Source organism: Neopelma chrysocephalum, unplaced genomic scaffold (genome assembly GCF_003984885.1).
Source record: "Neopelma chrysocephalum unplaced genomic scaffold, ASM398488v2 Primary Assembly neopelma1_141, whole genome shotgun sequence".
Taxonomy (NCBI): domain Eukaryota; kingdom Metazoa; phylum Chordata; class Aves; order Passeriformes; family Pipridae; genus Neopelma; species Neopelma chrysocephalum.
In genome coordinates this window covers 546,468-560,660 of record NW_020897803.1, presented here as the reverse complement: position 1 = coordinate 560,660, position 14,193 = coordinate 546,468, and the positions used below count along the sequence as shown (strand labels likewise).

Sequence of the window (14,193 nt, the reverse complement as noted above, 5' to 3'; positions counted from 1 at the left end):
AAATTCCTGCTTCTGGATTAAATTTGGGCAGAGATGATGAAGGGTCATGGCGCTTCAAAAATTCCTGCTTCTAGATGGAATTTGGGGAGAGATGATGAAGGGTCACAGCATTATTTCAAAAATTCCTGCCTCTAGAGGAAATTTGGGGAGAGATGATGAAGGGTCACAGCATTTCAAAAATTCCTGCCTCTAGAGGAAATTTGGGGAGAGATGAAGGGTCAGCCTTTGGTGCTGGCGGGTCAGACCCTCCCTGGGCCGAGTTTGGGCATCAGCAGATCCAAGCCCTGCAGAAGGGCACAGCCCTGTCTGATGTCTGGTGGTGGCCAGGCTGACCCTCAGCCCTGCAAATAAACCCCTGCTGATTCCCCCTGAGTGTCCAGTGCTGCTCAGATATTCCCCTTGTGCCTTGCTGTGGTTGAGCTGGATCCCTGCACACCCCTGGAAGGGGTGTGCAGGGATCCAGCTCAACCACAGCAAGGCAATAAAGGTGCTGTGGGTGCTGCCAACCCCACAGCTCCATACCAGGAGCCCCTGGAAAGCAAACCCACTGATAAGGCAGCAGGGCTCCCACAAGGCATCCAAGCAGTGGCTCCCCTGGGATCTGGGTGTCCTTGCACGTGGTGGAGGGGCTGGAGCAGGAGGACAGCACGTGTGCTGGGTGAGCTGTGTGTGCCCTGCCAAGCCCGGCATCCAGAGGCCTCGTGCTCCAGTGACAAGGACAAACCCCCTGTCCCAGCTGCCTTCCTTTTAAAGGAGCTTGTGCTTGGGGCAGGAGAAAGGTGAGGCCTGGGAAGCACCAGTGTGTGTGACCCTGGCCCAACCAAGCCACGTGTGTCTGCGGCCACAGACCCAGAGAATTGTTTGGGTTGGAAAAGCCCTCTCGGATCATCCAGTCCAACCATTCCCCAGCACTGCCAAGCCCAACACCGACCCCTGTCCCCAAGTGCCACATCCCCAGGGCTTTTAAACCCCTCCGGGGCTGGAGACTTCCCCCTCTTCCTGGGCAGCCTGTTGGAGAAGTGTCTCTTACAACTGGCAGGTGGAAGCAGCAAGAGCTGCTTTTTTCCTCCACTCTTTCCTGGTGTGGTTTTTTTGGTCCGTAGCCTGTGATCCCTGTCTGTTCTAAGGGATCAAGGGACAGCCCTCCCACCCTGGGGAGTGACAGCACAGCCACCTGCTTAATTGGGAAGGAAGGGAAAGGGGGTGAAGGGATGACTTGGTGTGGGATAGGCAGTGGGGCTCTACAGAGCCTCTGTGCCCTCTTCCTGGGGTTCTGTGTGACCTCAAATCCAGAGGAAGGTGTGGAGAGGGGCAGCCACCTCGCTGGCCCTGCTGCTGTGTCATGCCTGTGTCCCAGCAGCTGTCCTGGATAGCACAGGGGCTGTGGCCTCGTGCAGGGCCAGCTCTGGGGGCAGGGGGAGGAGGGGATCGGGTTTCTGGGCACACTGGTGTTCAGAGTGTTGCAATGGCCCTTCAGCTCCCTGCAGTGGGATTCGACAGGAGGGGCTCACCCGGTGCCAGAACTCCTCCTGGCCGGGGCAGAGGGGTGGGAAATGCTGCTCTGACGTCTTGGAAAGCCACGTTTTTTCCGATGGGAGCTGATGCAGGGCAGCCTTTGCAGGGACAGTTTGAGGGATGGGGGGCAGTTGTTGTCACCTCACGCTGAAGGTGCCGCTTGCAGGTCCTGCCCCAGCTGCTGGGGGGCTGCAGTTGGCAAAAACTAGTGCTGTTGAGGTTTAGATTTAAATTGGATTTTGGGAAGACACAGTCGACTGTGAGGGTGGGGAGGCCCTGGCACAGGTTGCCCAGAGAAGCTGTGGCTGCCCCTGGATCCCTGGAAGTGTCCAAGGCCAGGCTGGAGCAACCTGGGCTAGTGGAAGGTGTCCCTGCCCAGGGCAGGGGGTGGGACTGGGTGGGTTTTAAGGTCCCTTCTAAACCCAAACTATTCTAACATATGGGAAAAAATAAAATTTGATCCCTGGTTTTGCAGGACAATGCCAGAACCCTGCTGTGCCTCCTCAGACCCCCTGGGTACCACCAGGAGAAGCTGCTCTGGCTCGTGGGATGCTGCTGATCCCCACAGCACCAAAAAACCCCTCTGGCAGTAGCAGTGCCAGGGCCTGGGTTGTGCTGTGCTGCCCAAGACAGCTTTGGAGTGTCCGTGCTGTGCAAAGGGAGCAGCAAATGGTTATAGGGATATTGCACAACCCCAGAGCAGTGTGATCCCAGCTCCTGGAGCACGTCCTGCAGGAACCACAGCACGGCTGAGCACAGCTTGAGGTCCTTTGGCATCTAGGCCAGGGCTAAAGCTCTTGAAAGTAGGGATAGTTTCCAGTGGTAAACCACCCTTCTGCACGCTTTTCCACTTGGGAAGTGGCCAACGGGCACATGAAGTGGTTGGGTCTATTTTTCAGGCATTAAGCAAACTTGCTTCTGTTCTGGGACAGTGATTTTTGTGTTCCTTCCCCCTCACACTGGGATGTGAGCCACTAATGTGCTGGGAGAGGGAAGGAGGCGTAGCTGTGGCCACAGGACTGGAGGACTTGGTTGGTTTGGGGAAGAGGTGTGCAGGGATTCCCCAGGGAGGAGCAAAGGGCACAGGCTGCAGCAACCCAAGCCCAATTCCTGCTTGTGTCCAAGACCAGCCTGATTATCCTGCTCCCTCTGCTTGGAAACCTGAAGTCTAAGTGGCCTCTGAAATCCAGGACAGCCCAGCTCTTAGAGTGCTGCCCTGGTGGGAACAGAGACAAAACCTGGGGGATAAGACGTCTTTCTTCTCCCATTTTTATTTATTACCTGAAAACACCTGCCTTCACATGAGCTCTGTTTTCTCTCCTAGCTGGTTAAAACCCACAACCTGCTGACCACCAGGAATTACATTTTCGGGTACCACCCCCACGGCATCATGGGCTTGGGTGCCTTCTGCAACTTCAGCACAGAGGCCACGGGTGTGAGCCAGAAATTCCCTGGGATCCGGCCCTACCTCGCCACCCTGGCTGGGAACTTCAGGATGCCCATTCTGAGGGACTACCTCATGTCTGGGGGTAAGTGCCAGCACACTGTGCTCCCTCTGCCCGTGCTCTGGGCTGCATTTCCCTCTTCCAAGTGACCACCCCAAGTGTTGCTTTCAAAGGGTTGTCAGGAGGAAGCTGGGAATGAATGTGAGTGCCTGCCAGGAGTGAAGAGCCTGGGCATTCCATGGTTCCAGCTGCTCAGAAGAGCCCCTGCCCTGAATATATTCCTAGAGAGGGGTCACAGGGCTTAGGCAGTGATACAGGTTTCCTGAATGACATGAATGGGTCTGTTCTAGTGGGTTCCAGGATTTTAATGCTGGAGGGCTTGGAGGTTATGACCAGCTTTTAAAACCTTAAAAAATAGTGTTCTTGCATGGCCTGAGCTCTGTTTTCAGTGAGGATGCCCCTAGGCTAGGTAGAGGTGAGGGAGTGACACTTAAAGACCACAAATTGAGCAGTCCAGTACCCTGTTTTCTGTTCCTGGAACTGATTCACCAATAAATGCCTTTACAACAGATCTCTTAATAAAGTAGCAAGGCTGGGAAGAGGATAGGAGGAGCTGTGCCTGGCTCTGACTTGTCAGGATTGACTGCTTCCAAGACTACTGCCTTCTGTTGGTGAGGGAGAGGAAAAACTGCCTGGATCTGATGCACAGAAGGTGTTTGTCCTTGCCTGGAAAGGGCAGTACCTCCAGCTGGTTTTTTTTTTTTTTCTTCCTGCAAGTTGCTGTGTGAAGTCCACAATTTGGGAATTCCACAGGACAGCAGTGCAGGAGGAACTGGGATCTGCTTTGCAGCCCATCGTGCCTGTAGACTTTGTGATGTGTTGCTTAAGTTTCCATGCAGCATCAGCTTTCCTACATTTTAAAAAACCACGTTCAGCCTTCTCAGTGTGACTGGCAGGCGAATCCTGTGGCCAGCCAGAGCTGCTTCCCTGTTTTTGGAAGGAAGGTGGGAGTAGGCATGAGCCATGTCACTGCTGGCTTGGCTGTCCCTGGGCACTGTGGTCAAACCAGTGGGAAATTCTGCTGCCTCTGAACTTGGGATTCAAGCAAGGCTATAGGTGTGACCTTTCTGAAAGCCATCATTGTCTTCACTTTCCTATCTCAGAGCTTGAGTGAGGCTGCAAAGGCTTTAACATCCCTTGGAAAGCACTGGTAATTCCCTCAGTCCTTTGTTTTGTGGATGAGCCACTTCAGGTGAAATTCTAAGGAACCCTTACACTGTTAGCTGGTTTACAACTGCCAGCAATGATTACAATATCCTACAGCCTCCTAGATTTGGGGTGCAGCAGGGATCCTGTAAGGCATGAGGAGATGGCCAGAAAATTCTCTGTGCTGTGTGAACGTGCTAAAGGGCAGAACTCAGCGACTGCCCTTGTCCCTGTGTCTCACTGCATTTTCTGGAGGCAGGATTTGGTGCTGTGAGCAGCAGGAATCTCCTCCTGCTATGGGTGGGAAAGGGCTGGACACAAATCTGTGCTGCCCCTGTTAGGCAGGGCTCTGTGTTCAGTATGGAGAATGGCAGCAGGAGGAAGGGTGGAGCAGTGAGCACAGCTTGAGAGGGAAAAGTGTTCAGAGTGCTGAAAAAAAATGAGCTTTTCCTCTTGAAATCCAGCTGATCTGTCTCAGCTGTGTCTGCTCCCCCCTCCTCTGGAGCTGGGATAGGTGATGACCCCGATGCCCAGACAGACATGAAGGCTTGCAGACTTGCCCTGTCTAATTCCCCCGGGCCTGTTCATCATCTAGTTCATGGTTCAAGTAATAAATACCATGAGATGTGCAAAATCAGCTTCTAAAATTAGTGTAATGCTGTCCTTCCCAGGGCAGTGACCTGAAGCTCTTGGGTCAGATGTGTTGTGTGAGGGGAATGTAAATGATGGCATCTCACTTCTCCTTGGCTTATCCAGGCTAAAAATGTGAGGCAGGAGCAAGCTCTGGCAACAACTGTAGCATAAAAGTGAATTTAAAGAGCAGAGAATCAAATTTCTTATCATTCTTACAGATTAAAGGTACCTTCTTTCACCAGGTTGTTATTTCCCTGGAGTGGGGAATGGTGTTTTGGGCAGGAATTGCTTTGTAAAGCTGAAGGGGAGTCCTGGATAGAGGGAAAGACCTTCCCAGACACTTCTGAGTATGGACTTATCTGAGCACCCAGTCCCACACGTCCTTTCCTTCCCAAGACAGCAAAGGGTTGCATTCTTGCCAAGCAAGAACTTCATGTTGTTTCAGGAAAATATTTTCTGAATGAATTCATAGATCTGTCTCAAAGGCTCGCCCATTTTATTCTTTTTGTGTCACTAGAGCATTGTCCCAAAGGACAACCCATGCCACAAAGTTGTGCTGAGGAATTGCTCACGTTCAGGCTCTTATCCATCAAAATAACATGGCTGGTTTCCTCCACCCTAAAGGTAAATGAGGTCCTGCTGTAAAGTTACAGGGAGGGATGTCTGACACAAATACCTTTGGCATCACTAAGTGCAGAAGAAAATCCTTGCTGAAGTCTTTTGATGAAGGAAAGCTTTTGAGAGCTGATGTTGGTGGAGTTTATGACCGAGTCTGGTGCTGCCAGGTCTATGAACTGCTGCTTTAGTTGGGGAACGGGTGCCTGATAACACACACCACCCTCTGTGATGGGGCAACACCTGGAATCAAGGCACAAACTGTGGCTGGTGGCTTTGGGGTCAGCTCAGTGTCACAGCCTGCCCCTTGTGTGTCCCCTGCCCCAGGTATCTGCCCCGTGAACCGGGACAGCATCGACTACATCCTGTCCAAGAACGGCAGCGGCAACGCCATCATCATCGTGGTGGGGGGAGCGGCCGAGTCCCTCAACTGCACCCCGGGCAAGAACTCGGTGACCCTCAGGCACAGGAAGGGCTTTGTGAGGCTGGCACTGAGGCACGGGTAAGGGCAAGGGGCAGCCCTGGGGCTGGGGCAGCGCTGCTGCCCTTGGCAGGGGCTTTTGTCCGAGCAGCCTGGGTGGAGACGGCCCTGCTGGGTGCAGGGGGTTGCACTAGACAACCTTTAAAGGTTCCCCCCAACCCAAACCATTCTATTGTGTCCCCTGGAGCAGCTGATACCGTGGAGGGATCCTGTTCTCTCCAGCCTCACTGTGTTCTGTGGGTGTTTGCCCAGAGGGTCAGACACAGGAGTGTCCTCTGGCTTCTGGGACAGCAGGAGGGGTCAGGAACCTGCACAGGGCATCACCCTGTGACCCCACGGGTCTGAAATGAGCTGCCCGTCAGAAACAGGAGTTGGGGACGTATGGAAGCATGTCCAGTGCCTGACTGCACAGTGCTCATGGGCCCAGGGCCAGGACAGTTCTCTTGCAAGCCTTAAAAGTGGATCTACTCCATCATGTCCAGCCTGGCTGACTTATGTGTCGCTACCCTGTGCTGCAGGAAAAGCTCTGGACAATGATCTCAGCAACTGTGCAGCCTGGCAGAGCCCCCAGGGTGGGTGTGGGCTGTAGGACAGAGCAGGGGTGGGGTCCTGACATCTGTCCTGTCCTTCCAGGGCGGACCTGGTTCCCGTGTACTCCTTCGGGGAGAACGAGGTGTACCAGCAGGTCATCTTCCAGGAGGGCTCCTGGGGCAGATGGGTCCAGAAGAAGTTCCAGAAGCACATTGGCTTTGCTCCCTGCATCTTCCACGGCCGTGGCCTCTTCTCCTCCAACAGCTGGGGGTTGTTACCATACTCCAAGCCCATCACCACTGTGGGTAAGGTTTTGGTAGATGCTGTGTGCCCCCCTAGGCAGCAGCGTGCTTCAGTCTGTGCCATACCCCTGCTGCGGTTTGGTCTTGGAGCCTTGAATATAAAATTGCTTTTCCTTCTGTGTAAACCTTCCAGCACAGCTGACAATGAGCTAGAGGAGCTTCCAGAGGCTACAAGCCTTCTGGCATGTTCTGCTTCCAGGCCTTCTGGGGGGGAAAAATGTGCTGTAGCTGCTCCCTTCTCTGCCCTTGGATGGGCAAAGTCAGGAGCAGCCTGGTCCCCACACCCCTGGGACTGGCAGTGGGGACCTGAATCTTAAAGATAAGCCTAAAACTTGCATTTGAGTCTTCCAACCCAAGGCATTAAGGCTTTGAGGGAGGGGGGGCAGAAAGGTCAGCTTTGCTTTTGTGGGGTGTGTAGGGGAATACACAAGAACTGGCTGTTGGTTCCTTTGAATTGAGGAGGGATTTTTCACTCTGCTGTAGACAGAAGTGGGACTTTCCATCCACCCTGTACAGTGGAGGCTCTGCTCTGTGGAGTTTGTGTAGCTCAAGTGGGTCTGGTATTACTGCAGATGTGATGAGGGCCCTGGGGGTGGGACAGTTGTGCTTCAGAGACTGGTAAAACTGGGAGAACTGGGCAAACCTCTGCTTGCTGGCACGGGTGGATGTGCTGAACTACCACAGCTGTGGCCATAAATGAAAAATCTCCAGGGGCATTTAACCTAATGTGTGGATTTTCCCTCTCTTTCTCAGTTGGAGAGCCCATCACCATCCCCAAAATCGATAATCCATCCCAGAAGGAAGTGGACTTCTACCACAGCATATATGTGGACTCCCTGATCAAACTCTTTGACAAATATAAGAGCAAATTTGGCCTGCCAGAGACTGAGGTCTTGGAAGTCAACTGAAGGCAGTGGCTCAGCAGCACCTCCTCCTCTCAGAACCAACACATCTTCTCCAGGAGTCCAAGCTGTCACCGTGTACTCGAAAGCATGTGTGGGTGTATGTGTCCTCCAAGGAAAGTGTTTAAAGTATTGCTAGACCGCTTTTAAAAATAATAAAGAAAGGCTTTACTTTAGATAAATCCCATTACAAACATCTTTTTATCCAAAAAAAAAGAAAAAAAAACAAAACCAAAGCACAACTCCCCGTTGCTGTGAGGATTTGGATGGGGGAAATGGTGGCCTTTGGAATCTGCTCTGTAATGCTGTTGGATCACCAGCAATGGATTAGAAACATTTCTTGTACCCAGTAGCACAAGCTATTCTGGGGGGGAGTAGGATCCATCTGGTTTTCCAAGCTCTAAAGCAGCAGGTTGGTTTGCCCAGCAGAGCAGTGTCACAGGAGCGTTGCACAAGGGTTATGTTGGGATGTGCTGATGTGGCACAGGGGGTATCTTGCTTTGGAAAAGCCCTCTTTGGGAGCACAGCGGGGCTGCCAGCCCTCCCTGGTGTGGCACCTCTGGCACATGGTGCAGGGAACCAGAAAGGGCAGAGCCTGGGCCTCAGTGCATGGCGTGGTGGGTGCTTTGGGGGCTGTGACTCCAGCCCTGTGTTTGGGATGCCAGCTCAGGAGCAGGTCTGTCCCAGGCTCTGCTCTCACAGGGGCAGGTAGCTGGAGATCTGGGATCCCTTCATGGCCAAGGATAAGCTCTAGGAGCAGTGGGGTGGTGCAATCATGTGGCCCTGGTGTTGCAGGCTCTGTAGGGGTTAAATGTCCCCACAGCAGTGGGACTGTTCATCCAGGATCCCAAAAGTGTTTGGGGAAATCCAGGAGTAACTTCTGCCCAAAGATGGCTTTTAACTATTCCATCCAGTGAATGTAAAGGAGTAGCCTTTTCACACATAGGATCTAAAGTGAGCTACTTTTAAAAGTGTTTATAAACTGTTTACGTGGATGTTAACACTGCTTGTAGTGAGATTTCTTCAGAGTACAACGTGTTTATGTCTAAACCTGAAACATTGCACTACTTGCATGTCTGACCTGCCTTTTCAGCCGTCCACTGGAGTGTATCTTGAGCTCCAAAATGTGCCTTTCTTCCGTGCAAGAGGATGGTACTTCACATTCCTGGAACCTTGCCTCTAAAGACGAATGTTCATCTGTCATATTTGATAGATTATTGTATTACAGAGTATCGATTTTTTTGTACAAATTTCTAGAAATAAACTTGGGCAAAACTAGCGGGCTGCCTTGGTGCCTTGGGTGTCGCAGTGCTGTGTGCCTGGGTCTGTGTCACAGCACTGCTCTGGGTGACTGCAGCTGGGCCTCGGCTTTCAGGGGGAGAGGAAGGCTTGGGTTGACCAAAAGCAGGCCTGGAAGGGTTCAGAAAACGAGTAGAAGTGGTGCTTGGGGACTGTGGTTCAGTGGTGGACCTGGCAGAGCGAGGTTAATGCTTGGATTTGGTCTTGGAGGTCTTTTCCAGCCTTAATGATTCTGTGTTTCTGTTCTACCATCTGCACTGTCCCTGCATGGGACACCCAGGATAGTTTAAGCAAATCTTAGTGGTTTCAGAGTGGGTTTTTGCCTGGGAATGTACAAGGAGCTAAGGCAGCCCCATCTCTGCACCTCCTTTACTGAGCAGGTACAGAGAGCTTATGTCCTTTTGCTCCTTTCAGCAGATTGCTTTGGGTTTTGTTGCTGCCTGGATCATATCCCTGGTCCTCAGCTGAGGAAATCCTTCCAGCCCCTTTCAGTACTTGGAGAGGGCTCTTTAAAATCTGACTTTTTACATGGGTGGATAATGACAGGACAAGGGGCAATGGTTTTAAACTAAATAGGGGAGAGATTTGGATGAGATGTTGGGAAGATATTCTTCCCTGTGAGGGTGGGGAGGCCCTGGCACAGGTTGCCCAGAGAAGCTGTGGCTGCTCCACCCCTGGAGTGTCCAAGGCCAGGTTGGAAGGGGCTTGGAGCAACCTGGGCTAGTGGAAGGTGTCCCTGCCCACGGCAGGGGGGTTGAAAAGAGAGGAGCTTTAAGGTCACTTCCACCTCAAACTGTGCTGGGATTATTCTTGTCAGAGCCCTGAGCCTCCTAGTGCTGGAGATGCAGAGTGCTCCAGAAATAGCACCCAGTGCTGAAAAGTTCACGTGGGGCTTTTTTAGCACCAAGGGAGGGTTTAAGCTGTTGTCTCTGGCCCGTGAGCCATGGAAGGGACACATCAGTGCTGGCTGACACTGCTGTTCTTCAAGGTGAGAGCCAAACTTACTCCTTGCCCTTTTCAGGCTTGGCCAGGGGAGTTTGGAAGTGTCCTGCTCAGGAAGATAAACCCGGTGTGTGGCTGCTTCCCCTTTTCCTCACCCCACCTCCCGTAGGATTGATTCGTACCTGTTTTCTCCCAGCAGACGTTAAGGTAGGGTTTCCAGTGCCTTGCCTGGGAATGCCGTGGATGCTCTGCCCGGACCGCTCTGAACCGTTTGTGAGTCGCTGGGAACCACGGGCTGGTTCTCGCAGAGCTTTTTTCCCAAGCGCTGTGTTCCCAATGGTCAGGTTTTCTCCCGGAGCCCAGCGGCGGGGGGGAAGGAGGTACCTGGAGCGAGCTCCGTTCCTGCCCAGGGAGCGGGATGGGAAAAGATCCCGAGCAAGTGCTGTCCTCGTGCGGCTCCCATCGGGAACTGCAGGATAACTGCCCGAAGGGAAGGGTTTCCCTCTAAAGAAAAATCCACACTGTCACAAAAAAATGTGCCTTTTCCTGCCTGTTCCTGGCAGGGATTCACCTTATGCAGCTGGAAGGGCAGGGAAAAAGTGCTAATGCGGGGATTTCTTTGCTCTGCTCTTTGTGGTGTTATTTTCTCCTCTGGGCTGGGGGCACTTGGGGGTGAAGATGTTTCAACAGGCTGTAAAAGGCTGTAAGAGGAGCCTGGTGGGAATTTGAACTCTGCCCATGGTCTGATCATTTACTGGTTCCCTGGTTCCTCCCAGATGTGTTCCATCCTTGTTCTGGGATTCTATGACTCCTCAGCCCCAGCACAAACCACACCTAGAAAGCTTTTCTTCGAGAGCAAATGATTTTTTTTTTCTGCTGCCTTTAAAATCTGTTGTTATTTGCTCTATTTTCAGGGAATGATGGATTCATGTATGTAAGATACTGGCAAATTTTAGGGATATTGCACTCAGTTTTGCTACAGGAGTCTCACCCTCCAGTTACAGCGTGAGTAGGTGAACCTGTATTTTTTTTTTTTCTTGGGAAAAGATATTTCAGCATGTTTATTCCTGGGGGTGGGTGTTGCCAATCGGTTTAGAAGTTGTTTGAATTGGCTTGTTAAACATCCAAACAAAAGCTTATTGTCCAAAAGAGCAGGAGGGGGGTCAAGGGGCAGGGGGCTGTAAAACCCCCCTTCAGGAGGATGTTATTACCTCATCACTGTGGCCATAAAGAAAAGCTTTCACCAGGAAAAAGTTTAACAAGCTCTATAAATGTTCAAAGAACCTCACAAAAGCTTCTAGGCTTGAAAACAGCCTGAGCTATTTCTCGATGGGTTTGTGGTGAAAGAGAATCGCTGCCACGAAAAGTCACGGTGGGATTTTCCAGGTTCCACAAGGAAGGCAGAATCAGGAGCAGAGGGGCAGCTCCGGGGCCTCTTCTGGACTCTCTCCAGCAGCTCCAGGTCCTTGTGCTGTTGTTCCCCAGGGCTCTGAGGGGGCAGAGGGGCAGAATCCCCCCCTGCCCTGCTGCCCATGATCCCTGTGGGATCAGCCCAGGGCACGGGGGGTCTGTGGGCTGTCCGTGCTCTGTCAGGTCAGGATGAGCTTTCCATCCACCAGCACTCCCAGTCCTTCTCCCCAGGGCCGCTCCCAGTCCACTCTCTGCCCAGTTTGTGTTTGGGATTGCCCAGACTCAGGAGCAGGACTTTGTACTTGGCCTGGCTGGTCTTCCCGAGGTTCACACGATCCCACCTCTCCAGCCTGTCCAGGTGCCTCTGGATGCCCCATCCCTCCCCTCTAGACCATTAGCTTGGACAGACTGGGAGGTCATGGATGTGGGAGCACATCCCTGCACTTGCTGCAGCCGCGGGAATTCCGTCTGTTCTGGTACCACACCTCAGGAAACACCCCCGGGCACACAGGGAAGGTCACGCTCTGATCTCCAGAACGACGCAGACAGATAAATGCCGGCCTTTGGATGTGGTTCAGAAATTCAAACGGGAGTTTCCTCGGGGCATCAGTAAATTCCACAGGGTCCTACTAACGCCAGGTACGCGGTGAGCTGGGCAGTTCTGCTCCAGCATCGCTGCCTCCAGTGGCTGCTCAGGAATCAGGGACGAAAGAAGCCACTCCCTGGCTGCAGCTTGCAAATGCTCTGCTTAAAATAACCCAACAGCCCTTATTAATTAGTTATTTTTAGCCCCCAAAGTGGTATTATTTTGTTACAATTCAGGCAAGATCTGGGTTTTTTAATGGCTCTCATTGTGTTACCTGGTGAACTCTACAAGGCAGGGACTAAACCTCTCCAAACTCACGAAAATCAGTTGTAAATTTGAAACCTCAACCCCAGAAACTCCTCATTTTACAACACCCTTGGAAATGGTTCCTTATCACGCTAAGATAGCAGAACCTCGAGATAAGTCTGAAATTTAGAATGAGGCCAAAACTGTAGCTGGAAATCTGCAGGGACTTCTTTGGAGCTGCATCAGCTCCACTGCTACAAAATCATATTTGAATTTTCCTCTGGGGGGAATTCTGCTTCTTAGTCCCTGAATTATGGGTTAGAGCTCTCAGTCAAGAGCAGCAAGGGAAATGCAATCTCCATATACAGGGCAGGTGAGCTGTGTGTTAAGTAACTTATTTGACTTTTCTAAATGTGACTATTTTAGGAAAGCTTTGAGATAATCATCTGCTCCTGTGGAAATTAATAAAAATAGGAAACCCCCACTATGGTACTGTCCTATGGACTTTAAATTCACTGTGTGAGTTAGTGACCTGGTTTGGTCTGAAATACAGCTAATTTTCTTCCTAGTAGCTGGTATGGGGCTGTGTTTTGGATTCAGGAGAAGAATAGTGTTGATAACACACTTTTTATAGAAGGAGAAGATGAAGAGTGGAGGAAAGTCAGTCACAGAAAGGTCACGTTTCATCCAAGGATGGATTTATTTTTTTAAAAAAGAAAGGTTGGGTTTCTATTTTTCTTCTGTGTGTTTTGGGCAAACAAGCAGTGGCATCTTCCCGCTGTTTCCATAAATTATTTTTAGTGATTTATCTCTGGAAAAACTGTTCTTACAGCTGTGATCTCCTCTGATTTTCTGTCTAATTCTGAGCTAGAACCAGTTCTCCTCAGTGGAGGAAGCATAGCTCAAGAGGTTCAAAGTCAGAAAGCATTCCCAAAACTTCTTGATGATCATTTCGTCATTCTGAATGCATTTTTCACACCTTGGGCAAAGAAACCTCCCAGATTTCATCTTAAAAAGCAAGTTTCAATCCTCTAAGGTGAAGATGGACAGTTCAAAAGGAAGGAGCACATGTCTTGTAATGAACCAGAAACCAGGAGGTGAATCAAACTGATACAACAGGTCCAAAATTACTATGTTTGAACCTCCTGATCCCAACAACACGGCTCAGGAATCTGGATACTTGAAAACAGCACAGTTTGCTATTGAAAATACTGAAATAGTGGGGTGGGTTTTTTTCATCAGAAGTTAAAAATGGAGATGCACTGGCTCCCGGAAAAAAACAGCCACTGTTTTTAATCAATTTTTTCCCGCCAGAGACACCAACATCCAGAACTCACACACAGCTCCAGGCTCGCGGTGCCAAAAGCTTGAGCTTGAGGTGTGGAATTTATTGGGTGCCTCCATGTAGAATCAAACCATTTGGTAGAAGAGGCCCACGCAGATGTGTCACTGTGTGGTAAAACAGGGAATCACCCAGGGGAAGAGTTCAGCAGCCCTGATTCAACTCCTAGGAAACACTGCGGAGAAAGGCAGAGCAGCTGCCAAGGGAAGGAGGGAGGACGGAAGAGGATCCTGCAAGGATGGCCAGTGAACTCCAGAGATCTTGACTTCCCCCTCCAGTTTCCACAATTCTTCCTGTTTTTAGAGCGTTCACCGTTGAACATCCAAGCCCCAAACGCCAAAGGCAATGCTGTTACCTCACAGGTCACTGCAGAAGGGGCATGGCAACCCCAGGAGCACTGCAGGTGCTCGATGGCTCGGTGGGCTTCCAGGGATGTTCTCCATGGTTTGGGAGCTGCAGGACAGGAGGGCTGGAGCGGAGGAGGAGCAGAGAACAGGCTTTCCAGCACCGCACGGCACACTCAGCCTTTCCAGAGCCTCCCGGCGCGGCGGGAACAGGCCCTTCCAGTGCTGGGGCATGGGCGTGTGAGGGGTGGCAGGACCGGCACTCCCACAGCCCAGGGACAGGCACTGCCATGGGGATGAGCGTCTCCAGCACGGCCACCTACGCCGGGCAGGCGCTGCAGGGCACGGGGGGCACCGGCGGGGCGCGGGGACAGCGCTGGAGCGCCCGGAGCCG

At 51.7% G+C, this 14,193-nt stretch overlaps 1 protein-coding gene across 1 annotated transcript in view; it reads left to right on the top strand.

The window, feature by feature from the left end:
- The window catches only part of DGAT2 (diacylglycerol O-acyltransferase 2), a 20,691-nt gene extending 11,783 nt beyond the window's left edge, over positions 1 to 8,908 (top strand). The window contains exons 5-8 of the mRNA XM_027699801.1: positions 2,840 to 3,044; positions 5,742 to 5,916; positions 6,529 to 6,731; positions 7,482 to 8,908. Coding sequence (XP_027555602.1) covers positions 2,840 to 3,044; positions 5,742 to 5,916; positions 6,529 to 6,731; positions 7,482 to 7,636 — 738 coding nt within the window. The 3' untranslated portion in view covers positions 7,637 to 8,908. The remainder of the gene's footprint in view (positions 1 to 2,839; positions 3,045 to 5,741; positions 5,917 to 6,528; positions 6,732 to 7,481) is intronic.
- Positions 8,909 to 14,193: the final 5,285 nt, after the last annotated feature.